Source organism: Oryctolagus cuniculus, chromosome 5 (genome assembly GCF_051225735.1).
Source record: "Oryctolagus cuniculus isolate XC-2025 breed Fujian yellow rabbit chromosome 5, ASM5122573v1, whole genome shotgun sequence".
Taxonomy (NCBI): Eukaryota; Metazoa; Chordata; class Mammalia; order Lagomorpha; family Leporidae; genus Oryctolagus; species Oryctolagus cuniculus.
Window position 1 is genome coordinate 166,765,668 of NC_142871.1, and position 24,184 is coordinate 166,789,851.

At 55.6% G+C, this 24,184-nt stretch overlaps 1 protein-coding gene and 1 long non-coding RNA gene across 10 annotated transcripts in view; both read left to right on the forward strand.

Annotated features, from left to right (window-relative positions):
- The first annotated feature begins 4,201 nt into the window (after positions 1-4,201).
- Positions 4,202-5,725, forward strand: LOC138849724 (uncharacterized). Of its 2 annotated transcripts, none has more exons than XR_016234363.1 (2): positions 4,202-5,125; positions 5,418-5,725. It is a non-coding gene; the product is annotated as an uncharacterized LOC138849724 (long non-coding RNA). The 2 variants fall into 2 exon arrangements; XR_011388849.2 differs by lacking the exon at positions 4,202-5,125 and adding an exon at positions 5,132-5,295.
- An 852-nt stretch (positions 5,726-6,577) lies between these two features.
- Positions 6,578-24,184, forward strand: part of SLC22A23 (solute carrier family 22 member 23) — a 173,445-nt gene continuing 155,838 nt past the window's right edge. For 7 of the 8 annotated variants that reach the window (XR_016234360.1, XM_089333455.1, XM_089333457.1 and 4 more), the window contains exon 1: positions 6,655-7,752. Coding sequence is in view for 7 of the 8 variants with exons in the window: in XM_089333455.1 (XP_089189581.1) it covers positions 7,102-7,752 (651 nt within the window). In the remaining variant the exon portion in view is untranslated. Of the gene's footprint in view, positions 7,753-24,184 lie in introns of all 8 variants that reach the window. The other variant, XM_002720952.6, reaches the window with a different exon arrangement.

Genomic DNA, 24,184 nt, shown 5'->3' on the forward strand with positions numbered 1-24,184 from the left:
TTAATTATTTACTTTTATCAATATGGAGTCACAGGGTTTTTTGCTTTGTCATGCAGAACTGTGTTTTATTGCTTTAATTGTTCTAGCTTTGGTCCCTGAGCACTCTTATAGTTGGCTCCTGTATTCCTGACATAGTCCTATAACTCTGTGTATGGTGTGTGGTGTGGTGTGTGTGTGTGTGTGTGTGGAGGGTTAGTGTTCAGTACTTCCAGGTTCATCTTGTATAGAAAAGAACTTCAAAAGGTTCATGGCATGTGGAATTTAAAGATGAACTTATTTTGGTGCAAAAAACTTTTTTAAAGTCCACACATGAACTCTCTTCAAAGAGTTCATGAAAAGGCATATTATGGAAAAACATTCTAGAATCAACCTTTCTCCAAGGCTCCCTGGTCCCTCTTCGTGGAGAATGATATTGCAAACCAAGATCTGGGGGCTGGGGCTCATGCTGGAGGCAGCGGGTTGTGGCGACCACAGATTCCAGGTGACCGGAGCTCCAGCCCAGTCAGTCGACACAGGTTATTTATTTGCCAGGACTGTCTGGGGAAAGACATCTCCACTAAACACAACACCGGTGACACCATCAGGGACTTGGAGAACGTGGCTGTAGCCCATACCACCCACCAGAACAAGACTGCTGTAAGAGGCAGGACCTGAAATTTAAGATGCATGTAACCCTGGGCAGCTATGGGATCCAGGATGCGGGGCCCTGGAACTTTTATCAACAGAGCTAAATTCCTTCCCCTTGCTCTACCCGCTCCTACCACTCCCCACACCCCATTCCCCACTCCCACTGGGAGGGACTCAGATTAATAAAAATTCAATTAATAAAAAGGTTAATAAAATTTAGCAAAAGAAAACAAGATCTAGTGTGCTCATGGATACTAGGGTATCAATCACCTTCAAAAAATAGAAAAAGTGTTTTTTTCTCAAAGTTCAAAATTCAAAAATTGTTTCATACTGTTTGCTTAGAAAATGTTTTAGTTGCTCTATCCACGTATTTGCATACATTTTGCCTAGAAAAACTGTGGGGCCACACTGTGGCATAGCGGGTAAAGCCACCGCCTGCAGTGCTGGCATCCCATGTGGGCGCAGGTTCAAGTCCTGGCTGCTCCACTTCTGATCCAGCTCTCTGCTGTGGCCTGGGAAAGCAGAAGAATGGCGCAAGTGCTCAGGCCCCTGCACCCATGTGGGAGACCCAGAAGAAGCTCCTGGCTCCTGGCTTTGGATCAGCGCAACTCTGGCCATTGCAGACATTTGGGGAGTGAACCAGTAGATGAAAGAGTCTCTCTCTCTCTCTTCCTCTCTCTCTCTGCCTTTCAAATAACAAATTTTAATGGTAAGTTGTAATGGAAAGCCTAGACTAAAAATAATCAGCAGTCAATTTTTTTTATTTATTTATTTGACAGGTAGAGTTACAGTGAGAGAGAGAGAGAGAGAGAGAGAGAGAGAGAGAGAAAGGTCTTCCTTCCATTGGTTCACTCCCCAAACGGCCGCCACGGCCGGCGCGCTGCACTGATCCGAAGCCAGGAGCCAGGTGCTTCCTCCTGGTCTCCCACGAGGGTGCAGGGCCCAAGCACTTGGGCCATCCTCCAGGCAGTCAATTTTTTAAACGTGAAAAGTGCTTCAGACCGCCTCGTAGTCGCAAGTCCACATCAGCCTTGCTAAAGACAAGAGGTTGATGTGAAAGGAGCCTTTCAGAAAGAGCAGGGTCTTCGTGACAACATCCCACCAGGAAAGCACGCCCTGGGTCTGTGGTGGGACGCCTTCTCCCCAGCTCCCCCCACTCGGGGAAGCCCCTCTGACAGGCTGAGCCTGGGCTCCAAGGAGACCCAGAACACCCTGCTGTGGGGCTGGCTTCACCTCTGTTTAGAATCTGCTAGGGGAGAGGGGTTGTTTGAAGAGCTTTGTTTTCCCCCCTTAGGACGTGAAAGTCCCTAAATCTTTGTTAGTTAATTGTTCTTCCCGCAAACCCTGTTGACTATTATCTGCAGGGGACTCTCTGTTCTCACAACCTGAAGCTGCTTCACAAATTTGGGGGTGGCTCTTACCACACAAAACTGGGCGTGTCTGTGCTGGAACGAAGCCTGCAGCGCTCCCTGCTAAGTCCTGACATTCTGGGAGGTAGTGTGTGTGTGTGAGAGAGAGAAAGAGAGAGAGAATAAGCTTTGAAAACATTCTTAAGCCCAATAAAGCAAAGGTGACATCTGTGGTTTTTAGCCAACAAAAGCCAACATCAAACTCTAGGTTAATTAATGTTATATTTTTTTCTCCTTTACCTTTCCGTTTAAATTTTTATTTATTTATTTATTTATTTATTTATTTATTTATTTATTTATACTTTGAGAGGCAAAGAAACAGAGAGGCTCCCATCCCCTGGGTCATTCTCCAAGTGCTGGAAATGACCAGGGCTGGGCCAGGCCATGGCTGGGAGCAGGAATTCAATCCAGGTCTCCTGTGTAGATGGTAAGGACCCAACTGCTCCAGCAGGAAGCTGGAGCCAGAAGCTGGAGCCAGGTAGGGAACCCAAGCACTAAGATGTGGGATGTGGGTTCCTAAAGGTTAGGCCACTCACTCCCTAATTGTTTACTCAATCAAAGAGTTCAAAGTGAAATTGTAACTAAGCTTTGAAAGTAACTAGCGTACCAGTCACATTCGCCCTGCAGTAGCTTTTGTATGAAGTGTTACCTTCTCTGTGTTTATTTGCACTTGGCCTCCTCATCAAGAAAGACAAACTGTCCTGGACCAAACGCTCCCTTTTATTTTCTCAGACTATTACCTGTAGCTTTCCTCAGGACAGATTACGCGACAATTTTATTACTTCTGCCACTGAACAAAAGTAGCTTTTTCATTTTCATTTATGATGGGTTTTGTAAATGTCAAATTCCTTGTTAAAGAGTCAGACTCATCATTCCAAAAGCCAAAGGGTGACATCCATAATATTCAAGTACACACAGCGAGAGTGGGAAGTCATCTATATCACTTTCTTCCACCTCCAGAAAATGAAAGGACGAAATCAGGCCGAGGCAAGGAAAAAGCGTTCTATAATCCAAGCATCAAGAATGCGAATATACAGGCAACACCATATGAAATCCATTTAGTATGGCTGGTGTTACATGTTTAAAGTTAATTAACCCTGACACCAATTCCTTGGAATTAACTTCTGCAGAATTGTGGAGGAGTTAAAATGAGATTTCCATCAATTTCAAAGATAAACCAAAATTTTTTTTCACTTGTTATCTCCAAGGAAATCAATGTATCAAGCCTATTGGTGATTAGGAGGTGGTTTAACCTGCTAGCAAAGGGCTCTCCACAGAGAGCAGCACGCTCAGGACCCTGGCTTCCACGTCGGGTGCCACTGGGGGCCTGAGGGACACGGGTGGCAGGAAAACATCTGCTCCTGTTCTGTATCCCAAGGAAGCAAGGGCCAGCAAACAAGGGGAATCAGGAGTCAAAACACTACCCTCGGGACACGCTCAGTCTCTCAATTTTGAAACATCGGTAGTCCATATTTCTTTGAAACATCGTGTGTACTGGGTGAGCTGCATTTGGCTGCCCAGTCGCCACCTGCAAGTGCAAAGCTGCCCACAAGGACTTCTCGCTGGCAGCTAACCCACTTGCCACTGCAGCTTGTGGTAAGAAAAGTCATCCTCCAGTTGTTGGATTTCTCATGTTGCTGGAGAATGCAACTATGTTTGAGGCACTGATCAGAATCAAAGTAACCAGAGTTGTCTGGACTTAATGCAGAGTATCACTGAGTGGCTATCACTTGGCATACCCATTTATTCAAGGAATGTATACTGACATCTTGCAGGTGCCAGGCACTTTTTAGCTACCAGGAATACAACTGAATACCAGATACACATCCCTCAAGGTGCTTACATCCTAGAGGTGGGAGGCACTAAATGAATTTGTAAACAAGAGAAGCACGGGTGATGTAACTCCCATGCAGTAAGTCTGATGGCAGGTGTCTGATTGCTTCTCTAGTCTAGCCCTGACCTCCAGTCTGAGCCCAGAGGTGATCAGAGTGCCAAATGCTTCTTCTCCACTCCTTTTATTTTAGGGCCTATCATGAGGTCACTTGTGGTGTGTTCATATTTTAAATTAATTACATTTTAATCCTCTTTACTACGTTTGGAGGGGGCATTGATCCAAGATGGATTTAGGGAAATCTCGAATCAGTATTTTTTATATATGTGTATTTAAAGATTTATGTATTTGAAAATCAGAGAGAGGGGGAGAAAGAGAGGCAAGAGGGAGGGGAGAGAGAGTGTGCGCACTTCCATTTGCTGGTTCACTCCCCAGATGGCCACAATGGCTCGGGCTGGCACAGGATACAGCCGGGAGCCTGGAACTCCATCTGTGTCTCCCACCTGGGTGGCGAGGACCCAAGCACTTGGGCCATCTTTTGTTACTTTCCCAGGCATATTAGCAGGGAGCCAGATTGGAAGCGGAGCAGCCAGAACTCAAACCTGCACCCCTATGGGATGCTGGCTTTGCACAGGGCAGCCCAACCGCTGTGCACACCACCAAGCCCCTCATCAGTAATTTAAACTACAATTCCCAGGTGGGTGTTGTGGGTAGCAAGTCCCAAACACTGCATGTTGGTTCCGTTTTAGCTTCAGTCTTAGGGCGCACCGTTTCCCAATGTGTCCCCCAGTTCTGGAAATGTACCATCTGAGGATTTTTATCAACTTCCTGGAACAAGAACTAGTAACCGCTTTGCAATGAAACTCCTTCCCAGGGCCAGGGGAAAATGCACACCAGCAAGGATCTTTTCAGTCTCCTGCCGGCTGTGTGTTGAAACAGACAAGTCCTAAGATCTGGGGTCAAGGCCAGTTGTTTGGCTGTGCTCTGGACCCAGTCTTTGGTCAGGGAGTCGTTTGCCTAACCCACAGGGGCCCTGCAATGTAGGGCTGAACCCCAGAGTGAATCTGAACATGGGCTCTGAAAAGCTCCCCGGAATGGTTGTTATCTGATTGAAATGACCCTGAAGGCCAACACAAGTACTTGTTCTGCAATGACTCAGAGGAAAAGAAGCCGATGGGTGGGACGAGGGAGACAGACAGCCGGACCTGCGGGGAGTCGGCGTGAGAGGAGGACAGGAATAAAACTGGTGAAGTTGCGAGTGAGTTGCCAATAATCCAGCAGCCCTGGTCACTAGGGCCCCGGTTCCTTGAGCACGGACTGTGTTTGTCGCAGGCTTGGGCACCAGCACCCGTCATTGCATTCTCCGAGGAGGGGGGTCGGGGAGGAGCTAGCAAAAAATCCGAGGTTGGGAAAGAAAACCACTACCACGTACGTAATGCTGTGTGCCGCCGGCGCAGAGGGCTCTTCTGAGGTCCAGTTCTCAGGCTGTGGGGTCTCCTGCAGCCTGTGGGGCCGCTTCCGCTCATTGTTATCTAATCTCCCCTTCCCAGCTGCAGGGACGTCCTCGACGGCCCCACCCCCACGGCCCGGCCCCCCGACAGCTTTCCCAGGCGGGTCTCTCCCAGGTGCCTGCGTTCCCTCGCCGGTGACGCCGAACTCCAGGTGAAACCAGAGGATTCCGCTGCAGCGTGCAGCTGAGCCGGGCGCGGGACGACCCGAGGTCGCATGCATGCGGCGTGCGGAGCTCAAGGCGTTTCAGCATTTCTTTCACATTTGGGGGGAGGGAGGGTGCCCAAAGAAATGAGAAACGGCTCCTCCGCCTAAGACCTGCGTTAATAAACTTCTCAGAATATGCAGCGTTCCCGCCTCGTGGCGACGCCGCGTAATTCTCACGGGTGCGGTGGACGCGAGCTCACGCCGCCGTTTGCCGCAGGGCTGGAGCGACGGATACGGCGCGGGCCCGGCCGCAGAGGCGAGGCGAGGCGAGGCGCGCCGCCGGGGCTGGTGTGCGGGCGCGGGGCCGAGCGCCCGTGCCCCGGGTGTCCGCACGCGAACCTGAGCCGCTGGGAGGGGGCGCAGGAGCCATCCCCCGGCGCGTTGGCAGGGTGCACCCGTAACGCGCTGGCGATGAGTCCTTCCAGCGTCGCGCCTACCCAGCGTGGTATTTTGGCACAGGGGAACGAAATGGCGATTTGGGAGCGGGTGCCGCGGCTGTCGGTCGCAGGCGACCTGGCGATGTGGCCAAGACGCCCCCCAACCCCGAGACCCTGCTCCGCGAAGGCCGGGGACCTGCACCCCTCCGGGCTCACGACTGGGAATGGGGTGCGGGCAGCGGAAAACCGGACGCCCCTGAGGCCAGCCGAGGTCACGGAGACCCTCGCAGTCGGGGGTGGGTGGGAGGCGCGCTCGTGTCCACAGCCAGATCCCCCGGCCGGCCCACGCCCCCTGCGCCGCGCGCGCCGCCGCTTCGTCCTCCCGCGTCCCGCCGCGACGCGCGCGCGGGGGGACCGGCGGGGGATCCTCGGGCCGAGGCGGGCCCGGGGCGTCCCGCTTCCCCCGCCCCCCTCGCGCGCGTCCCGGCGGCGGCGCGTCCCGGCTGGAGGGGGCGCTCGCGCGCAGGAGCCGGGCGCAGCAGGTGCCGCGGTTACCTCCACCTCGGCGGGGGGAGAGGGGGCGGGCCGGGGCCGGGGCCGGGGGAGGAGGAGGAGGAGGCGGCTCGGCTCGCGGAGCCCGGGATCGCGGCTGGCCGGGCTGGCTGGCTGCTGGGTCCTGCGCTCGCGGCTTCCGGGAGGCTCCCAAGTCCGAGAAAGACATCCCGGGCGCCGGGGAGCAGCAGCCGCCGCCGTCCGCAGGGCCCCGAGTCGCCGGCAAGGGCGCGGGCAGGCGCGGCGCCGGCTCCACCTCCTCCTCCTCTCGGCTGCCGGCGCGGAGCAGCGGAGAGCGGCGGGCTCGGCCGCCGCGGGGCCGATGAGCGGCGGCGGCTGAGGGCCCGGCGGGCCTCTGCCCGGCGCCGGAGCGGGGCCGCAGCGCCCGGGGCGCGGGCTCCGGCGGGGAACATGGGGGCGGCCTGACGCGCCGCGGCCGCGGAGCGCTCTCTCCCGAGCCGCGGGCCCTTCTCGGCGGCGGCGGCGGCGGCGGCTGCGGGCGCCCGGCCCGGCGCGCTCTGCCCGGGGCGCCCGAGGAGCCTCGGCCGCGCTCTATGCGCCTCCTCTGCGGGCGCCGCGGGCCCGGGCCATGGCGATAGACCGGCGGCGCGAGGCGGCGGGCGGCGGGCCCGGGCGGCAGCTGCCCCCGACCGAGGAGAACGGCTCCCTGCCGCCGGGAGACGCGGCGGCCTCGGCGCCCCTCGGGGGGCGCGCGGGCTCTGGCGGCGGCGGCGGCGCGGAGATCCAGCCGCTGCCCCCGCTGCCTCCCGGTGCTGGCGGCGCGCACCCGGGCTGCTGCTCGGCGGCGGCGGCCCCGAGTCTGCTGCTGCTGGACTACGACGGGTCGGTGCTGCCCTTCCTCGGCGGCCTGGGCGGCGGCTACCAGAGGACCCTCGTGCTGCTCACCTGGGTCCCCGCGTTGTTCATCGGCTTCACCCAGTTCTCGGACTCGTTCCTCCTGGACCAGCCCAACTTCTGGTGCCGCGGGGCCGGCAAGGGCTCCGAGCTGGCGGGGGCCGCGGCTGGCGGCCGCTGGGGCGACCTGGGCAACTGGACCAGCCCCGCGCCCACCACCTTCTCTACTGGGGCCTGGGGGGCGACGGGCAACGGCAGCGACCCCGGCGGCGACACGCCGCCCCTGCCGTCCCCTCCGGACAAGGCGGACAACGCCTCCAATTGCGACTGCCACGCGTGGGACTACGGCATCCGCACCGGCCTCGCCCAGAACGTGGTCAGCAAGGTAAGGCCGCGCCGGTGCCTTTCTCCCGAGTCCTTTCTCCCTCTGGTCTCGCTGCAGACCCAGGTCCCAGCCCGAGGCCCTGCAGGGCTGCCCGTGTGTGCGCACCAGCGTCCTGCCTGGACAGGATTCCCTGCCGCCCCCCCGGGCGAGACGGGGACTTGGGTGCTGGAAGGACTTCTCGCCGCTCTCCGCGGTGACGCCGAGCCCCGGGCGCTAAGGGGGCACCGCCGCCTCCCCTGCCTTGCACCCAAACTCCCGGCCCAGAGCACGTGTGGAAAGCACGCCCCTTCCCCTGAAAATACAAGAAGAGATTCGGAGGCCCCCATTACCCTGCAGGGGCGGCCCACCCGGACGGAAGGTGAGGCCGCAAGGTCTGAGGGCTGGACCCCAGCCGCCCCGCACCTGGCTTGGACGCAGGCTCTACAGAACTGAAGTTACGGAGAAGGGAGAGCTGCTGCCAGCCCAGCCCCCTTCCTGCTGCTCAGCCTGCGGTGCTCGCCGGGCTGGAGACCTTGCCCCACCTTCCCCAGTGCCCCCCGGGGTTCTCCCGGGACTTCGGAGTGTGGGGACAAGGTGCAGAGGGGTATCCGGCGGCTGCCCCCTGGGCTTGCAGAGCAGCTGCTGTGGGCTGAGTAGCTCCCTGGCTCGTGTTGCGCAAAGTGCAGCACCCTTGTTTGGTCTGGGAGGACACAGGTAGAGACCTGAGCATGGACAATAGACACCTCCCTTGGTACTCCAAGCAGTTAGTGTCTTTTGCCCCTTTTGTGTTTTTAGTATTTCATTTGCATTTCAAAGTGAATGCAGATTACACACACACACACCCCAATTCTCTTTCTGGGCTGAGGTTGAAACGCTTTGTCTGGGAGGATGGAGTGGGGCCGAGTATCCTAACCAGGTTGTGTGTATCCTCTCCCTTCTTGCCAACGTGTATTAGTCAACAGCCGTGGTGGCTCCGGTATGTGTAAGATGAAACTCTTACATCATCACCACCATCATTGTTTGAGTCTTGGACTCGCCTGGACAGGAGGGGGCTGTCCTGTGGGAATCCTCTGGCTCAGCTTCCCTGCCGCCGGCACCCCCAACCCCACACAGCACAGACAGGGTCAGAGAGGTGACTGCTGAAATCGCTACACCTGGCAACATTTTCTCTTACTTTAGGGTCCTTTGTAAAGCAGAGGAAGAACGCGGGTCCATGGCCAGTGCCGTGTCCTGGGGTCAGAGGATGGGCAAACTGGAGTGGGGTTGAAGCTCACGACCTGAGTTTGGGGACCCAGGGACCAGCCCTTCACCCTGCACTTGGCAGCGACCAGGGAGGGTGGTTGGACAGCGGAGCCGCTTTTCTGAATTCCCACGGGTTAGGGTCACCGGCAGCATTGACGTGTGGGGCAGGTTTTTGAGGGGTGCATGGTGGTGGCACGCTGACAGGACGTGGCACTGACAGGGTGGCCTCAGGGCGAAGGCCTGGGGACAGGCACTAGAGGAGCATTTTCGTAAGCAATAAAGTCGAAAGGACGTATTGATTTTCACGGACAAGTACGATCTAAATAAGGAACGTCCTTCACAGTCCGGGCGGGAGGCGCTCTCCAGGCACACTTCGGCCAGGACCAAGGCAGACTTTGTCCTCTGCGGGCTGCGTCTGTCGGATGCCGTCTCAGGTGTACAGGTGTGGAATGAATACCATGATGGGGGCAGGGCTTCTGAGGGCCAGGTGCTGCCAGCCTCCTTCGCCCCCTGACAGTAGATGCCACGTTCAGGCTCCAAGACGTTGCCTCCTGTCCCCTCCTCCCACTCCCTGTCCCTTGCAGAGGAGCCCCAGGACACGGCATCCTCCAGCGTCTGTCACTCCCCGCCGTGTACACCTGTTCTGTCCCCAGGAGCGAGGCGAGGCCCCGGGGGCCTCAGGACCGCCAGGTGCGGTTCTCGCCCTCTTTCCCATTTAGCTGTTGCTATTTGGGCACCCATGCAGGTGAAGCTGCCAGGCCAGGTGGTGATGACCTCCATTATTACCGTGTGGTTTGAAGGCTTCGTAGGGCTCGCAGGCTTCTGTCATCCGTCCTCCGTGTGAAGGCACCGGCGCATGGGGACCTCCCGAAGTGGCTCACTGTCGGAGGGTACCAGCACCAGGGACCTCTTGTGCCCCAGAATGAGCGTTTACCTTCTTCAGTCCTTTCGTCTGTGACGGAGTCCGCCCTGCCGACGGCTCCACTTGGTAACCTGTGTGTCCCAGCCGCAAGAGGGGTTGTGTGGACACCAGGCTCCTGGCAGCAGGGCCAGCGGTTGATGCCGTGGGCTGTTCCCTAGACACGTGTCTGTGAAGCCCTCCGGCGACTGGGGCCAGCACACCTGCCAGGCGTCCTGGTGGCATGTGTCACTGCACCACATAGATTTCATCTCATAGCTTTGGATTTTTTTTTTTTTTTCGCACTCCTGTTAGAATCTTGTTTGATTTTTGCCATGGACCTTGGTGTTTGTCATCTGTACAAGAATTTGCATCACACAGTCCGCCAGGCCTTCAAAGTCATCTAATACCCTGCTTCTGTGTTGTCATCTTTTAGAGTTTTCAAGACATTTTCCCCTATGTTATGTCCTTCCATGAAGAATCATAACCCGAGTTGGGTGGCCTTTAAATCAGCCTGCGTTTGAGCAGGGCAGGTGACTGGCCCTTTAGCCAGATACTCAACCTCCTGCTGGCTCTTGTTGTCTGGTTTTATCTCCTATTTTATACCTGTTGAAAGGTGTTGTCAGTGCCTTCCTGAAAAGTGAGAAATTCCCTCAGAGAGAACCAGGGGTAGGAGGTCTTGAGCTGATTCACCTGCTCCCGCATCTGTGCAGCCCAAATTCTCAGAAACTTCTGAAATTTTAGCCAAAAAGTTTTTTAAGAAATGAAAACCACAGCTGCACAAATTAAATCTTGCTTTTACTAATTTGCATACTTCATCCTTGCATTGTTCTCGGAGAATCCTGTGGGTTTCAAATGCTCACCGCTTCGAAAGAATGAACTGAAGATTTTTGGCCAAAAATCCCCTCTAGCCAGCCTTCGCAAGCCCCATTGTGTTCCTGCATTTGAAGTGCTGCATTATTGTCTATCTGAGTCTTCTGAGGCTTCTATAAGGAGTCTTCAAAAAACTGTACAGGAAGTGTATTATGAAAACACTGTGCAAGATTTAAGCAGTTGGTACGCCAAAATAAACTTAGGGTTGACTTCCATTTTCCATGAGCCTTTTAAAGTCCCCTTATAGTCTCATGAATTCACCAAGATTTTTGACCTTTATCCTGAAAATGGTTTAAATATCTTGGGAAAGTAATTTGTATCCTTTTGCTAGAAGTTATTTAAATTGACTTCAGTACAATTTAATTAAGACTAAAAATAGTTACAATATCATTGCAATAGTACTATTTTTAAAAATAGCCCACAATTCTGTTATCCTAACAATTAGTTTTCCCTTTTGAAATACTTTACACATATGAGCTTAAACACTTTTATGTTTCTAATTGGAGTGTTCATTTAATGAAATTTGCTGTTTTCTCTTGATACCGTATCAAATAGCACTGTCCCCAAGTCTTCAGAAACTTTTTTTTAATTAAAAGCTTTTATTTATTTAAAAGGTAGAGATACAGAGAGAGGGAGAGACAGAGGTCTTCCATCCACTGGTTCACTCCCCAAATGGCTGCAACGGCTGGAGCCGAGCCAATCCAGAGCCAGGAGCCTGGAGCTTCTTCCAGGTCTTCCTCACAGGGGCAGGGGCCCAAGCACTTAGGTCATCTGCTGCTGCTTTCCCAGGCCATAGCAGAGAGCTGGATCAGAAGAGGAGCAGGTGGGACGTGAACCTGTGCCCATATGGGATGCCGGCACTGCAGGTGGAAGTGGAGCCTACTACACCTCAGTGCCAGCCTCTTCAGAAACATTTTCAATGCGTGATATTCTTGCTGATTCGCTAGAATTCCTTACACTCTTTTCCTAGCACTGGACCGACTACCGTTGGGTCTTCTCAGTGGTGGCTTGTCTATAGTGTCTGCTGCGTGTCTATGTTTAGGAATTGTCATAGAAAGGGCATATGCTCGCCGTAGAAAGCACACAGAAGTAACATTTCTTGGTGTCTGCCCAAGGTTTCCCTTGGCAAAACCATGGCTACCAGTTTCTTCTGTATAAGGAGTTCAAAAAGTCCATGGAAAGTGGAATTTAAAAATAAGTTTATTTTGGTGCCAAAACCACGATGAAATCCGTGTGTCACTTCTCCACAATACATATCTTCCATGACAATTTGCAGCCCCTTCTGCATCTTTCCAGTAAGTATGTTTCCATCTTACATATTTTCTCTCCAATAGCAGTGCGTCCTATCGATCATATCCACCGTTCTTCCTTTCTACTTACACAGAAGACGGCCTCGTATCAGTAGGGAAAAATGCCCTCCCCCTTTGTCGTGTCTGCAGAGGGCTCCGTTGCCCGGCTGGGCCGCAGCCTGTTAGTCACCACCAAGAAGGCATTGAGACTTGTTTTAAGCCTTTGCTATGACAGACACAATGGGCGGTGACACCCTGGCGTGCTTGAACATTCGCACATGTGCAAGAAATTCTTGGACGTGGGAGGGAGAAAACAGGCTGCATTTTAGCCGCTGTTAGCATGTTCTCTAGAAAGATCTCAGCCTCGCACCCTTGAACCGCAGAAATGTGTGGCCCGCTTCACCCCCTGGCCAGGGAGGCCGGCCTTCGGCATTTGTGGGTCTGATGTGGGGGAATTTGCATTTTGTCATGATCGTACTTGGTGCTTGGTTTTCAGGGAGGCTAACTGAATTTTTGAATGTTTTAGAGCCATTCGCGTTTCCTTTTCTTTGAGCTGTCTCTTCATGTCCTTGCGTTCATGCGTATGGATGTGTGGAGAGCATTCTTTTGTTTATTTTCTTTATTTGAAAGAGTTAGGGGGAGAGCCAGAGAGGAATCTTCCATCCTCTGGTTCACTTCCCGAGATGCCCAGAGCTGGGAGCTTCAACGTTGTCTCCCGCGTGGGCCTTCTTCCGCTGCTTTTCCCAGGTGCCTTAGCGGGTAGCTGGATCAGACATGGAGCAGCCAGGACTCATAACCTGGACTCCAATATGGGCTGCTGGTGTGGCAGGTGCAGCTTTACCACCACGCCACAGCGCCGGCCCGGAGAGCCTGCCCTTATAGGAGCATTATAGGAGCGTTCCATGTGTGAAGGTCACAGAGCCTGTTGAATGTCTGTCAGCGGCTTTGTCCCAGTCTGCTGTTTGTCTTAGGCATTGTTTCTGGTGTTTCTGTTATGCGAGACTTTTGGTTTCGATAGACCTGAGTGGTTCATCTTCTGTGGCTTTCAGGTTTGATGTTGCGTTTCGGGCTCCCCCGCTGCTGGAGCAGGGGTGGGGGAGTCCCTTGTTTTCTTCCAATATCTGTATGAGCTCATGGTCTCCTCTGTTTAGTATTGCTTTCACTTTAGCTGTTGGGAGAATTGCTAGAGAGAGAAGCCCGAGGTCAGAGGGATAAGCCACCTTTCATGCCGGCTGTGACGCGCTCACGGCCCTGTCCTGAGCCCCTGGGTGCCAGTGGCCCCGTGTTGATGCAAAGAGCAGAAGCCGAATGGCTGTGAAACCACCCCATCACAGAACTCTTCCAGGGCCTTGGGCCTGCCTCTCCTCCTCGCAACTGGTACACACCTCCCCTCTCCCTCCCCTGGCACGTTTTCATAAGTTGCCATTCATGGCGGCCTTTATTAGGATTTTTAATCAGAAGTCGATGTATTTTCAAAACAGGTTGACTTTGAATGTCAGTCCCGGCCCTGGCACGCGTGGGGCATGCGCTGTGCCAGCCGGCGCTGTACTCGTCTCTGCAGGCCCCTTTGGTGGGGCCACTCGGGCAGCTTGGAATCAGCTGTGTTTACACCATGGGAATTGGCAAACACCGCAGGTCAGAGTTCGACTTTGTTCTTTGGAGGACCTTGTTAAGCACTGACGGAGCATGACCCTGGGCCACGCTGGTTTCCCCTTGTTTTCTTTTTAATCTCCCAGCCTCCCCTTCCCGCGCTGCTTCCTGTCACAGGAGCCTGTTCTGAGCCGCCACTGTGCAGTGTGTTAGGGTACAGTGATCCGCGGGAGTGGACATCTCAGCTTCCACAGAGCTGTGACTACTGGGAGACACACCCACCTGATCAAATAGTAATCTGTTAACGACAAGGAAGGGAAATGAGAGAACGCGCACGCGCACACACACACACACACACACACACCAACCAGGACCGACTGGTCTGTGTGAGAAACTGACCCGACACAGGAGCCGAGGTTCAGGCAGGGGGTGGAACAAGAGAAGGCAAGAGGGGGCTGTGTGTGCGTGAGTGTGTGTATGAATGTATGTGAGTGTATGTGAGTGCATATGTATGCATGCAAGTGTATGTGTTTCTGAGTGTGCACACGAGTGTTTGTGGGTGACTATGCACAAGTGTGTGTTTCTGCAAGTGTGTGTGTGTGAGTGTGTATCTGTGTGTGCACGTGTATGTGACCGCATGTGTGTGTGTATGTGAATGAATGTGAATGTGCGTGTGTGTATTTGAGTGTGTGTATGTATGTGTGTGATTCTGTGAGTGTATGTGTTTGTGAATGCAAACGTGAGTGCATGTGTGTGAGTGTGTGCACACACGAGTGTGTGTGTGTGTGACTGTGTGTATGCCCATGAGTGTATGTGTCTGTGTTTCTGTGAGTGCGAATATGTCTGTGTGTATATGCATGTGTGTGCGTGAGTGTATGTGTTTCTGTGAGTGTGAGTGTGTGTGTGTGTGTGTATGCACACACCAGAGAAGGCAGGCAGCATTTGCACAGCCTTGGGTGTGCAGGAGCCTGCAGTTGTCAGCAGGTGATGTGGAGTGGGGACAGAAGTGGCTTCCATGTTAAGAACTTTTCTGTAATTCTACAGCAAAGCAAAACTATGCAAGACTCTTAAGTTGGGGCTGGCGTTGCGGCATGGAGGGTGAGCTCCCGCCTGCCACTCTGGCATCCCAAATGCGTGCCAATTCAAGTTCTAGTTGTTCCACTTCCACTCCAGCTCCATACTGCTGTCCCTGGGGAAGCAGGTAAATGGCCCAAGTGCTTGGGCCCCTGTCCCCATATGGGAGACCTGGAAGAAGCTCCTGGCTTCAGCTCGGCCCAGCCCTGGCCATTGTAGCGTGTTGGTAAGTGAACCAACAGGTAGAAGATGTCTCAGATGTCTCTCCTCTCTCTCTCCCTCCTTCTCTCTCTAGAGAACTGCCTTTCAAATAATAAAATAGGGGCCAGTGCTGCGGCATAGTAGGCTAAGCCTCTGCCTTTGGTGCCAGTTCTAGTCCCAGCTGCTCCTCTTCTGATCCAGCTCTCTGCTGTTGGCCTGGGAAAGCAGTGGAAGATGGCCCAAGTGCTTGGACCCCTGCACCCTTTTGGGAAACTTGGAAGAACCTCCTGGCTTCGGATTGGCTCAGCTCCGGCCAATGCAGCCATTTGGGGAGTGAACCAGAGGATTTTATTCAGTGAGAGAAATGTGCAGGAGAGTGAGGGCTTTACTTAGGAGAGAAAGAGAAGTCTAGAGGACAAGTTGGGTCCACACCAAGCAGAGAGCAGGCCGGGTGCCACGTGGAGCAAGCGTGCAGGCAGGAAATCCGAGCGGGGGCCCGAAGGCCGCGTGGCCTGAAGGCACAGGGCAGCAAGAGTGAACCAGAGGCTAGACGACCTCTCTCTCCCTCTCTCTCTGACTCAGCCTCTCAAATAAATAAATATTTAAAAATAAAATAGAATAGTCTTGAGCGGTGTATAGGCTATGACAGAGTCCCTAGTTTTGCAAAGCTGTGTGGTGGCCGTGGGAGGCCTGCAGAGCGAGCCGACTTACCCTGGGGCTGCAGTGGGGCCGAGGCTCTTCAGAGACACCGGGAGCTGAGCCCAGGCACGGAGGTGATGACTCGGGGAGGAGGCCGTGGGGGGTGAGAGCAGCACCTGGGCTGAGCATTGCACCTGCCACCTCAGATGGCAGGGGGACAAGAAGGGCAGCTGAGGGGACGGGTGCAGGTCTGAGACCTGAGCGCAGGTCTGGGGGAGGCAGATCTGTCTGTGCTGGCCCCCAGCGGGGTCCAGGGAAGGACACGGGGCGCACACTGGAGGCGGACGGGAACTCTGGCCCTCTGGAGGGTGCCGGCCTTGTGTCTCTGCTCCGAGGAGGGAAAGTGCCAGCTGCATTTCCACAAGGCTGGCAGACCTGGGGCTGGGAAACCCTAGAACCGGGTAGCTGACTTCCGGGCAGCCCGCTTGCTCCTTCTCAAGTTCCCGATGTAGGGGAAGGCTGGGCAGGGCCTGTGAATATTATGGCGAGGTCCGGGGTCCTCCGTTTACAGCTGAGAGCTGGGGCTGAGGGTACTGCCTTGTCCCGGGGAGGCGCCCGGAAGCGCTGGCTGGGCCCCAGCCCTCCCGCTCACTTGTTCTGTGTGGGCTCCTGTGTGTTCGAGGGGTGCTCTGCTGTGGCTCTGGTGGGTTTCAGTAATATCTGCCCCCCGCCTCATCGTGCCTCAGCCACAGGAAATACAGTGCCAAGCTGTCCACATCACTTCCCTTCTCGAAGTCACCTGCCCCCCCCCCCCCCCCGGCCACCTCCAGGGTCCTAGCACTGTCTGCTTCCCAGCTCAGCCTCGCTCTGTTCATGCCGTTCCCCTGCCTGGACACCCTTCCCACCTTGCTTCAGCCCCCTGGTCCCCGTCTGCCCCGCAGGTCAGCTCTGTCCTTGTGGGAGAGCCGGCTTGCAGCTGTCCCCTCATGGCAGCCCTCTCTGTGTTCCGATGAGAAGGACTGTGTGTGTGTCCCTGCTGCGGGGTGGGGGTGGGGGGTCTCCGAACACACGTGCGCTCCCCTGAACTCGAGGGCGTGCAAAGCGGGTGCTTTTTACCTAGTTCAGCAGGGCAGGGGCTGTGGCACCAGCTGTGCTGCTGGCTTCGAGTTTATCTTCAGGGCCGCTTGTCACCTGTGTCCTCAGGTTGGGTGGCCTGGATTCTGCCTCGCCTCCAGGGTGGTTGTGAGGGTGGGAGGACACCTGGGAGTGCCCACCCAGGCACCTGGCGTGCAGGAGGCACCTTGGAAATTTCCTCCTCCCGTTGGGTGAGGGCTGCCTGCCTGAGTCATCTGAGGAGTGTCCCAGATGGGGAGGAGCCCCCAGGCCACACCTGGGAGGTGTCTGTGTCCACGGCAACCAGCTGTGCCCTTTGGGAGGCGCCGGACCAGAAAGGGCTCTCTCGGGGGCTTGGTTTGTATCTGAAAACCAAGCAGGTTGCACTGGCCACAGGGCCCAGACACAGCGGCCAGGGTCTACAAGCTCAGGGGTCTTCCCTGGGCCGCCACAGTGGGGCTCTGCCAAGCCCTGAACCAATTCTGTGGCAGCCTCGGGTCAGAAACCTGAGTTCCTGCCACCGAACGGAGAATATGCCCTAAATGTGCTTCACGGTGGGGCTTAGCTCTGCACACTGGAGACAGGACTCAAGAGACGGGCAGGGTGCTACGGAGGAGGGGGTGGTGGCCTTGAGCTGCGTGGGCAGGGGTGAAAGAGCCCCTCCCGGAGCTGCCCCTCTCGTCCTGAAACGTTCTCTCAGCCTCTTCCTCATGGGAGGCCATTGACATGGGCCCCGTAGTGTCAGAACCTGCGTCTCCTGTGCGCCGGGCTTGGTCGTGTGGCTCTTTCTTTCATTCGGGGTTGACTCACTGCTGGTCACATTGGTGGGCAGCTTCTCTCCAGACAATGACCTGGAGATTGACAAGGGTCTCTGTGTCCGAGAAAGGGCCAATGGTTATTGACTGAACGAAGCAGATGTCCCCTGGGACAGGCACCGCTGCAACAGAGCCCTTCCAGCTGTTCGCTTGTGTGTCCTTGCCCTCTGTCACAGCCCTCCGTGACACTCTTGGTTACGAGTAACAAACCAAGTCTCCAATTCCATTCAGAAATACAGAAAGGGGTTTACTGGAAAAGTTCAGGGTGGAGGGGGAGCCCAGCTGCCACCGCCGTCGTGGTCTTGCTTTGTCAGCCTAGTCCTCCGCCTTGTTCCTTTCTCTGTAAGTTGGCTGGCCTGGCTTGGTCTCCTGCTCTTGCTCATCTGGGCCGTGATCAGGCACGGGCCAGCACAGAGCCACCCGGCAGCCCCGTCCAACCCTGGTCCCCAGGCGCTGGTCGGATGCCCGGCTTGGGTGGAGTAGGGGCAAGGTAGATTCCGGAGCAGGGGTGCAGCTCCCCTGGGCCTTGAAACCATGTGACAGGGTGTGGAGCTGGCTCTGCTTGGTGATTTATTGCGAGTAATTGAGCATTGATGATTAGCCATTACATGCTTCAGACACACACACTGGGGCTGAGACGCCCCTGGCCATTTACGCTTAGTGTGGCCTGGCAAGGACCCGCCTCCTAAGGCTGCCTCTCTGGGATTAATTAAAGATGGCCCCAGGTCTTCTCTCTACATCACCCAGTGAGCCCGGAAGGAGCCCTCGGGGCAGGTGCTCAGGGTGAGTCTCATACTGTCCAAACCTTTCTTGGGGCGGGACCAGCTACATTCAGGGCCCAGAGCAAAATGAAAACTCAGATCCCTTTGTTCAAAAAGTATTAAGGGACCAGCATTGTGGTGCAGTATTGCCTGTGGTGCCAAAGTCTTATGTGAGTGCTGGTTCAAGTCCAGGCTGCTTCACTTCTGATCCAGCTCCCCGCAAATGTGCCTGGGAAAGCAGTGGAAGGCAGCCCAAGTACCTGGGCCCCTGCCACCCACATAGGAGACCTGGACGGAGTTCCAGGCTTCTGGGCTTCTGGCCTGGCCCAGCCCTGGACGTTGCGGGCATTTGGGGGGTGAGCCAGTGGATGGAACACCCTGACAGTTTTGTTTTGAACCGTGAGGTCAAAGCAGGCGACAGAACCAACAGGGAACTTTGTTCTGTGGGACATCGCGGCTCTGGAAGTGAGACAGCTGCCCTGCTTATCTGGACAGAGAAGCAAACAGCTGAGTCACAGGGCTGTGTGGTGAAGAATGTTAAGTCACAGGCACGGTAGTGAAGTGTTTATCAGGCTTTTTCTGTTGTGTCAGTGGGGAGGGTCAGTCCCTCACATAATCTAATTCCACTAGTTAGTAGCCACAGTCGATCCCTTAATATCATTTTGAAAGTAATCCCAGCGGTCACGTCAAATCGTGGCTGGGCTCTGCCTGCAGCCTCCCCCGGACTGGGTGAAAAGCTACCCCCACGTGTGTCCTTGGGCACTGAGGATGCTTGCATACTGAGGGGCCCACTACTGTCTTGTGGACGGACACGAGTGTGTGCATAAGCACCAGGTTTTTGTCTGTCCTGATTAAAGCTAACGCCATCTCATAGTGGTGAAATGCACATCCCAGCAGATACTTCTTCTGCACGTCTTTGAAGCCTACAGTTCAGTGGCATCAGGTCATCCTGTGCCCTGTGCAGCCGTCACCGCATCTGCCTACAAAACTTCCCCAGCCCCCGATGGAGGCGCCACCCATTCAACACAAACCCCTCACCACGGTTCAGCAGCCCTTGGCAGCCGCCCTTGTACTTCCTGTCTCTGGAGTTGGACTCAGGACCTCAGATACATGGGACCCTTGCGTGACTGCTTCTGTCACTTAGCACAGTGCCCGCCGTGCCCACCCGCGCTGTGCAGTGGGTCGGCGTCGCCTCTCCATGTAAGTGCCGCCGTGACCTTGAACGCGTTCCTGCTTTCTGAAAACACTATGACAGCCCCGTGTGTAGTGCCTGTCCCGGAGCTTCTCACAGAACCCTGTGTGGTGACACGGACGAGTAGCCTACCATCGCTGGCCTGGGGGAGGAGCTCCTGGCGCAGCTGGTGAGAGGTGGCAAACCAAGGGCCCAGGAGCTGAGGGTGTGGGGTGCAGAAGTGAGCATGCCCTGAAGGCCGGAATAGAAGTGCTCCTTGACCTGGCCCCAGGTGTGGTGGAACGAGAAGGCCATGCCAAGGTGGCCACTGGCAAGTGAGTGTCAGTTACTCAGGAACGGCTTTGAAACCCACCTGGCAACAGAGCCTGCCTGGCAACAGGCTGTGATTGGTTGGAGCATAGACCGCCCCTTGACCAGATTGGCTGGTCTTAGTCTTCACCCAGGCTGCTGCCCCCCCTGGAGGTTCCATCCACAGCCCCCTCAGGCCAGCCCCTGAGGAGCTGTCTGCACCCCCACAGGACACACATCACCCCAGGTCTCCTGGAAACCCTCAGGAAGCCCCCATCACAAGACACCAGCAACATACTCTCCCACTCGGGATATCCAAGCTCTTGGCGAGTGCTGGCTCTGCCCAGTGTCCCCGCCGGCCACTGTGTGGCCTCTGCTGCAGGTGCCCATCCAGATGGCCTGATCCCAGGTCCCATGGGACTGCCAAGGACTGTCACATGGCCTCCTGGTATCAGGTCTTAGGGCTGCTGTAACAAACACCACGCACCAGGCTGCTTGGAGCTGCAGGCATACGTTGCCGCCCAAGGCTGGGCTCCAGGTGCCAGCAGGGCGGGTCTCCTGAGGCCTCTCTCCTTGGCTTGCAAACATGGTCTTCTCCCCATGTCTCCAGTTGGTCTCCCTCTGTGCCTGTGTCCCCATCTCACGGTCAGACCGCATTAGGACCTGCTAAATGGACGACATTTAACTGATGACCCCAGATGCACTCACACCATGAGCTGCTGGGGTTTAGGTCTTTGGCATATGCCTTTGGGGACACAGTTCAGCCCACAACCCCAGAGTTCCAGTGCACACCTGCACAGGGCAGCCCCAGTCCATATCGGCAACCTTGCCACTTCTTTGATGCCCTTGACCTATGTATTTGGTCACCTGCTGGACTGGGCTCTTGTCTGGCCTCTGATCTTACCCACCCTTCTTGCCTCAAATTCCAAAGTGTTTTGTCCCCACATTGTGTCTGAGCAACTCTTAAAACGTCCCTGCTTTAACCCCTCGTGCCGCTTCATTGCCTGCCTGATCGATCGATTGCTCTGTCTACCTACCTACCTACCTACCTACCTGAGAGGCAGAGTGATACAGGGAGACAAAGGTCTTCCATCTGCTGGTTCACTCCCCAGATGGCTGCAACATGCTGAAACCAGGAGCCAGAAAGTCCATCCGGGTCTCCCACATGCTTGGCAGGGACCCAAGCACTTGGACCATCCTCTGCTGCTTTCCCAGGCACATTAGCAGGATTGGAGGCAGAGCAGTGGGGACTCAAACTGGTGTTCCGATATGGGATGCCGGCGCTGCAGACGGTGGCCCGACCTGCTGTAACACAGCATCAGCCCCGCCCTGCAGGAGGATGGCGGCCTGGTTGGTGGGCTTCTGAGGGCCCCTCCCTGTGTCTCCAGCAACAGGGAGCTGGGGAGCCCCTATGCCAGCCCCTGATTTGTTTCTCAACGTGGCTGTTTTTGCCAAGAGCCTGCTTCGTGCCTTCTTGCCTCCCTGTTCTCCCACTCCCATCCTCCACCCTTGCTGGCCTGGTCCAAAAAAGACCCTCAGCTCCCACTCCTAGTGGGTGCTCAGTCCGCATTTCCTGCTGGTGCCCCTGAGGAGGAAGAGGAGGCAAAACAGAAGGAAGATAGCAGCTCCGGGTGGCACGCAGACCTGACGGCGGATCTTAGTGATCTGGGAGGCTGCGGGTGAGATGTGGACTCGCCCTGGGCCGTGCAGTTGGTGAGGTCTGTGCAGGACTTTAAATCACATGATCTTTGCTTCCAGTGGGGCTGATCCGTCTGGGTCTAGGGTTGGGGGAGGGGTGTCCAAGCCCTTGGAGCCACCTGGGGAACTTCTGGGCTGTGGGACCCAGCACCACGCTTTCAGAGATGCTCTCTGTGTGATCGCCCCCCAGGGGACACTGGAGATGTTTTGGGGGCTGGCGTACCTGGGGAGGTAGGTTGTGGGGAGGTAGGTTGTGGGGTGGTAGGCAGGGTCAGGGACCAGGAAGCATCCAGCCCCGAACGCCCCAAGTGGGAGAAACCCTGGCCCCGGTGAATGCAAATGCTGCTGTGTTTGCTGCCCACACCCAGCAGATGGCCAGAGGCTGTGGGACGATACCTGGCCCTCTCTCTGACCCACACTGCAGCCTGGGTCATAGACGTGGGGCTTATGCGCTGGGAACACGTGCCGGGCAGCCTGGTTCCAGGGCCTCTGTGAAGGTGGCCTTTGCCGCATTTGTTGAGGTCGCTCATGATGTAAACACAGTTTGGCCGGCTTGTTAGCCCACCTAGCTCACCCAATGGGAGGCCTGGCTTCTGTGTTTTTGTGTACAAATGGTGCTACCAACCACAGCCCTCTTCAAAGCAGGTTCTTTGAACCTCTGCTCAGAATAACAGTTAATTACTGGAAAAGGGACCTGTTTGTTGGGAAGTAAAAGATATTTATTTCAAAATGTCTCTAATTCAGGCAGGCTTGCTCCATAATTAATTCCCAGGGAGGTGGCTTTATGGCGGTTTCAGCAGCAGGAAATGGAGCCGTCCCAGGGGGCACAGACTCCAAGTACAGAGGCCTAAAGTAAACAGAGGCCCAGGCCACGTTGGCCAGGGAAGTCCCAGCGAGACACGCACCTGTGCTGAGGGTGTGCCTCACTGTGCTGTCACCTCCGGAAGTCAGCGCACTGGGTGACAGCTGGGACTGCTGCCAGGGGCTCCCTGCATAGCCAGCATCCCCTCTCCCCCGCCAGCCCAGGTGGCCCTGGGACCTCATCCCCAGCAAGGTCTGTCTCCCCTTAGAGGCCCACAGCACCGTCTGTCCCCCTCACTCAGCCCTGGCTGCCTCGTGTTCTGTTTGGCTGTGCTTGGTGTCCCTGGTTGAGGGCGATCAGTGGCCACAGAAGGTGGTCTTAGCCTCTTGTTTGGTATCTGGCATCAAGCAGCCATTAAAGAGGCTGCAGCCGTGGGACTGTCCCTGGTTCCACTGGTTCTGGAGCTGTAGTACGTGGAGAACCACCAAACCTTCTGACTCCCAGATGAGGCTTTTTTATGCCTTCATTTTAATAAAAGATTTATTTTTAGTCTCTTTTTTTCTGAGAAGTTCAGAGAAACTTGTCAAAAATGGCTATCATTGAAGCTGGCATTGCGGTGCAGTGGGTTAAGCCACTGCCTGTGACACCGGCATCCCGTGAGAGCCTCTGGTTGGAGTCCTGGCTGCTTTACTTCTGACCCAGTTCCCTGCTGATGCACCTGGGAAAGCAATGGAAGGTGGCCCAAGTGCTTGGACCCCTGCCATCCACGTGGGAGACTGGGACCAGGTTCTGGGCTCCTAGCTTTAGCCTGGCCCACCCATGGCTACCATGGTCGTTTGGGGAGTGAAATGGTAAATGGAAGATCTCTCTCTTTCTCTGTGTGTGTCTCTCTCTGTGTCTCTGTTACTCTTTCAAATAAACAAAATCTTTGAACACTTGGCTCTCATCAAGGCTGTGAGGGGTTCTTGCTTTTCCTCGGCCCCGTGAATCTTCTGGGAGCGTGTTTGCACTGAGCTGTGAGTCAGGAGTGAGAATCAAGTCTCCTTGGTTCATTTCTCTTTTGCTGCCTTGTTTCTCCCCATTTGTAGCCCGGTTCTTTTGGGATGGAATCTCAGACAGAGCTCCCACCCCCACTGTCAAGTGCATCTTCTGTAGCAGTCCTGGGAGAAGCGGAAATGACCTTCAACAGGCATAGGGTCACCTTGGAGTTAAAGACTCAGTTCATCGTCCTGAAAGGAGGGTTAGTCACCAGAGGGCACTTGGTCCTGAAGGACAGGGAGTGATGATACGCCGCAGGCTTCCGCCCGTGCTTGGCTTGCGTTGCACAGCAGACTTCGTGCCTAATCCCATAGTTAAGAATATGCACGGGGCAGGTGTTGGGTGCCGGGGGCTGCCAGTGTCCCGTGTCGGAGGGCCTGGGTTCATGTCCCACTCCGGCTCCCTCCAGCGCACACCCTGGGAGGCGGTGGTGATGGCTCAAGAGTTGGGGCCCTGCCACCCACCTGGGAGATCCAGGTGGAGTTCCCAGCTTCTGGCTTCCAGCCCAGCTGTTGTGGGCATTTGGGGAGTGAACCAGTTGGATAGGTGCGGTCTGTCTCTCCATATCTCTCTGCCTTTCAGATAAGTAAATAAATAAGTAAATGCCCAGGGAAGTAGATGCCCAGGAGAGCCATCCGGGCGGGATGTCATATTGAGGTGTTCACTGAACAGCTACTGTGTACTGTAGCCCGGTGTCCGGGCCGCAGGGGAGGCGGGAGGGCCGTTCTGTGAGGGTGCATCTCACAAAGGTGGCGCTGGCGGCAGAAGGAGGGAGGTGGGGACAGGCAGGTGCAGTGGGAGTATCTGGGACGTGAGTGCCGAGACGGCACAGTGGGAGGGAGCGTGTGGCTCAGCGCGCTGGAGACCGTGGCGTGGTTTGTTGCGCAGCTCCCAGCGCGGCCCGTCCTTGTCTCACAGCACTGGGGGCCGGGGGCCGGGA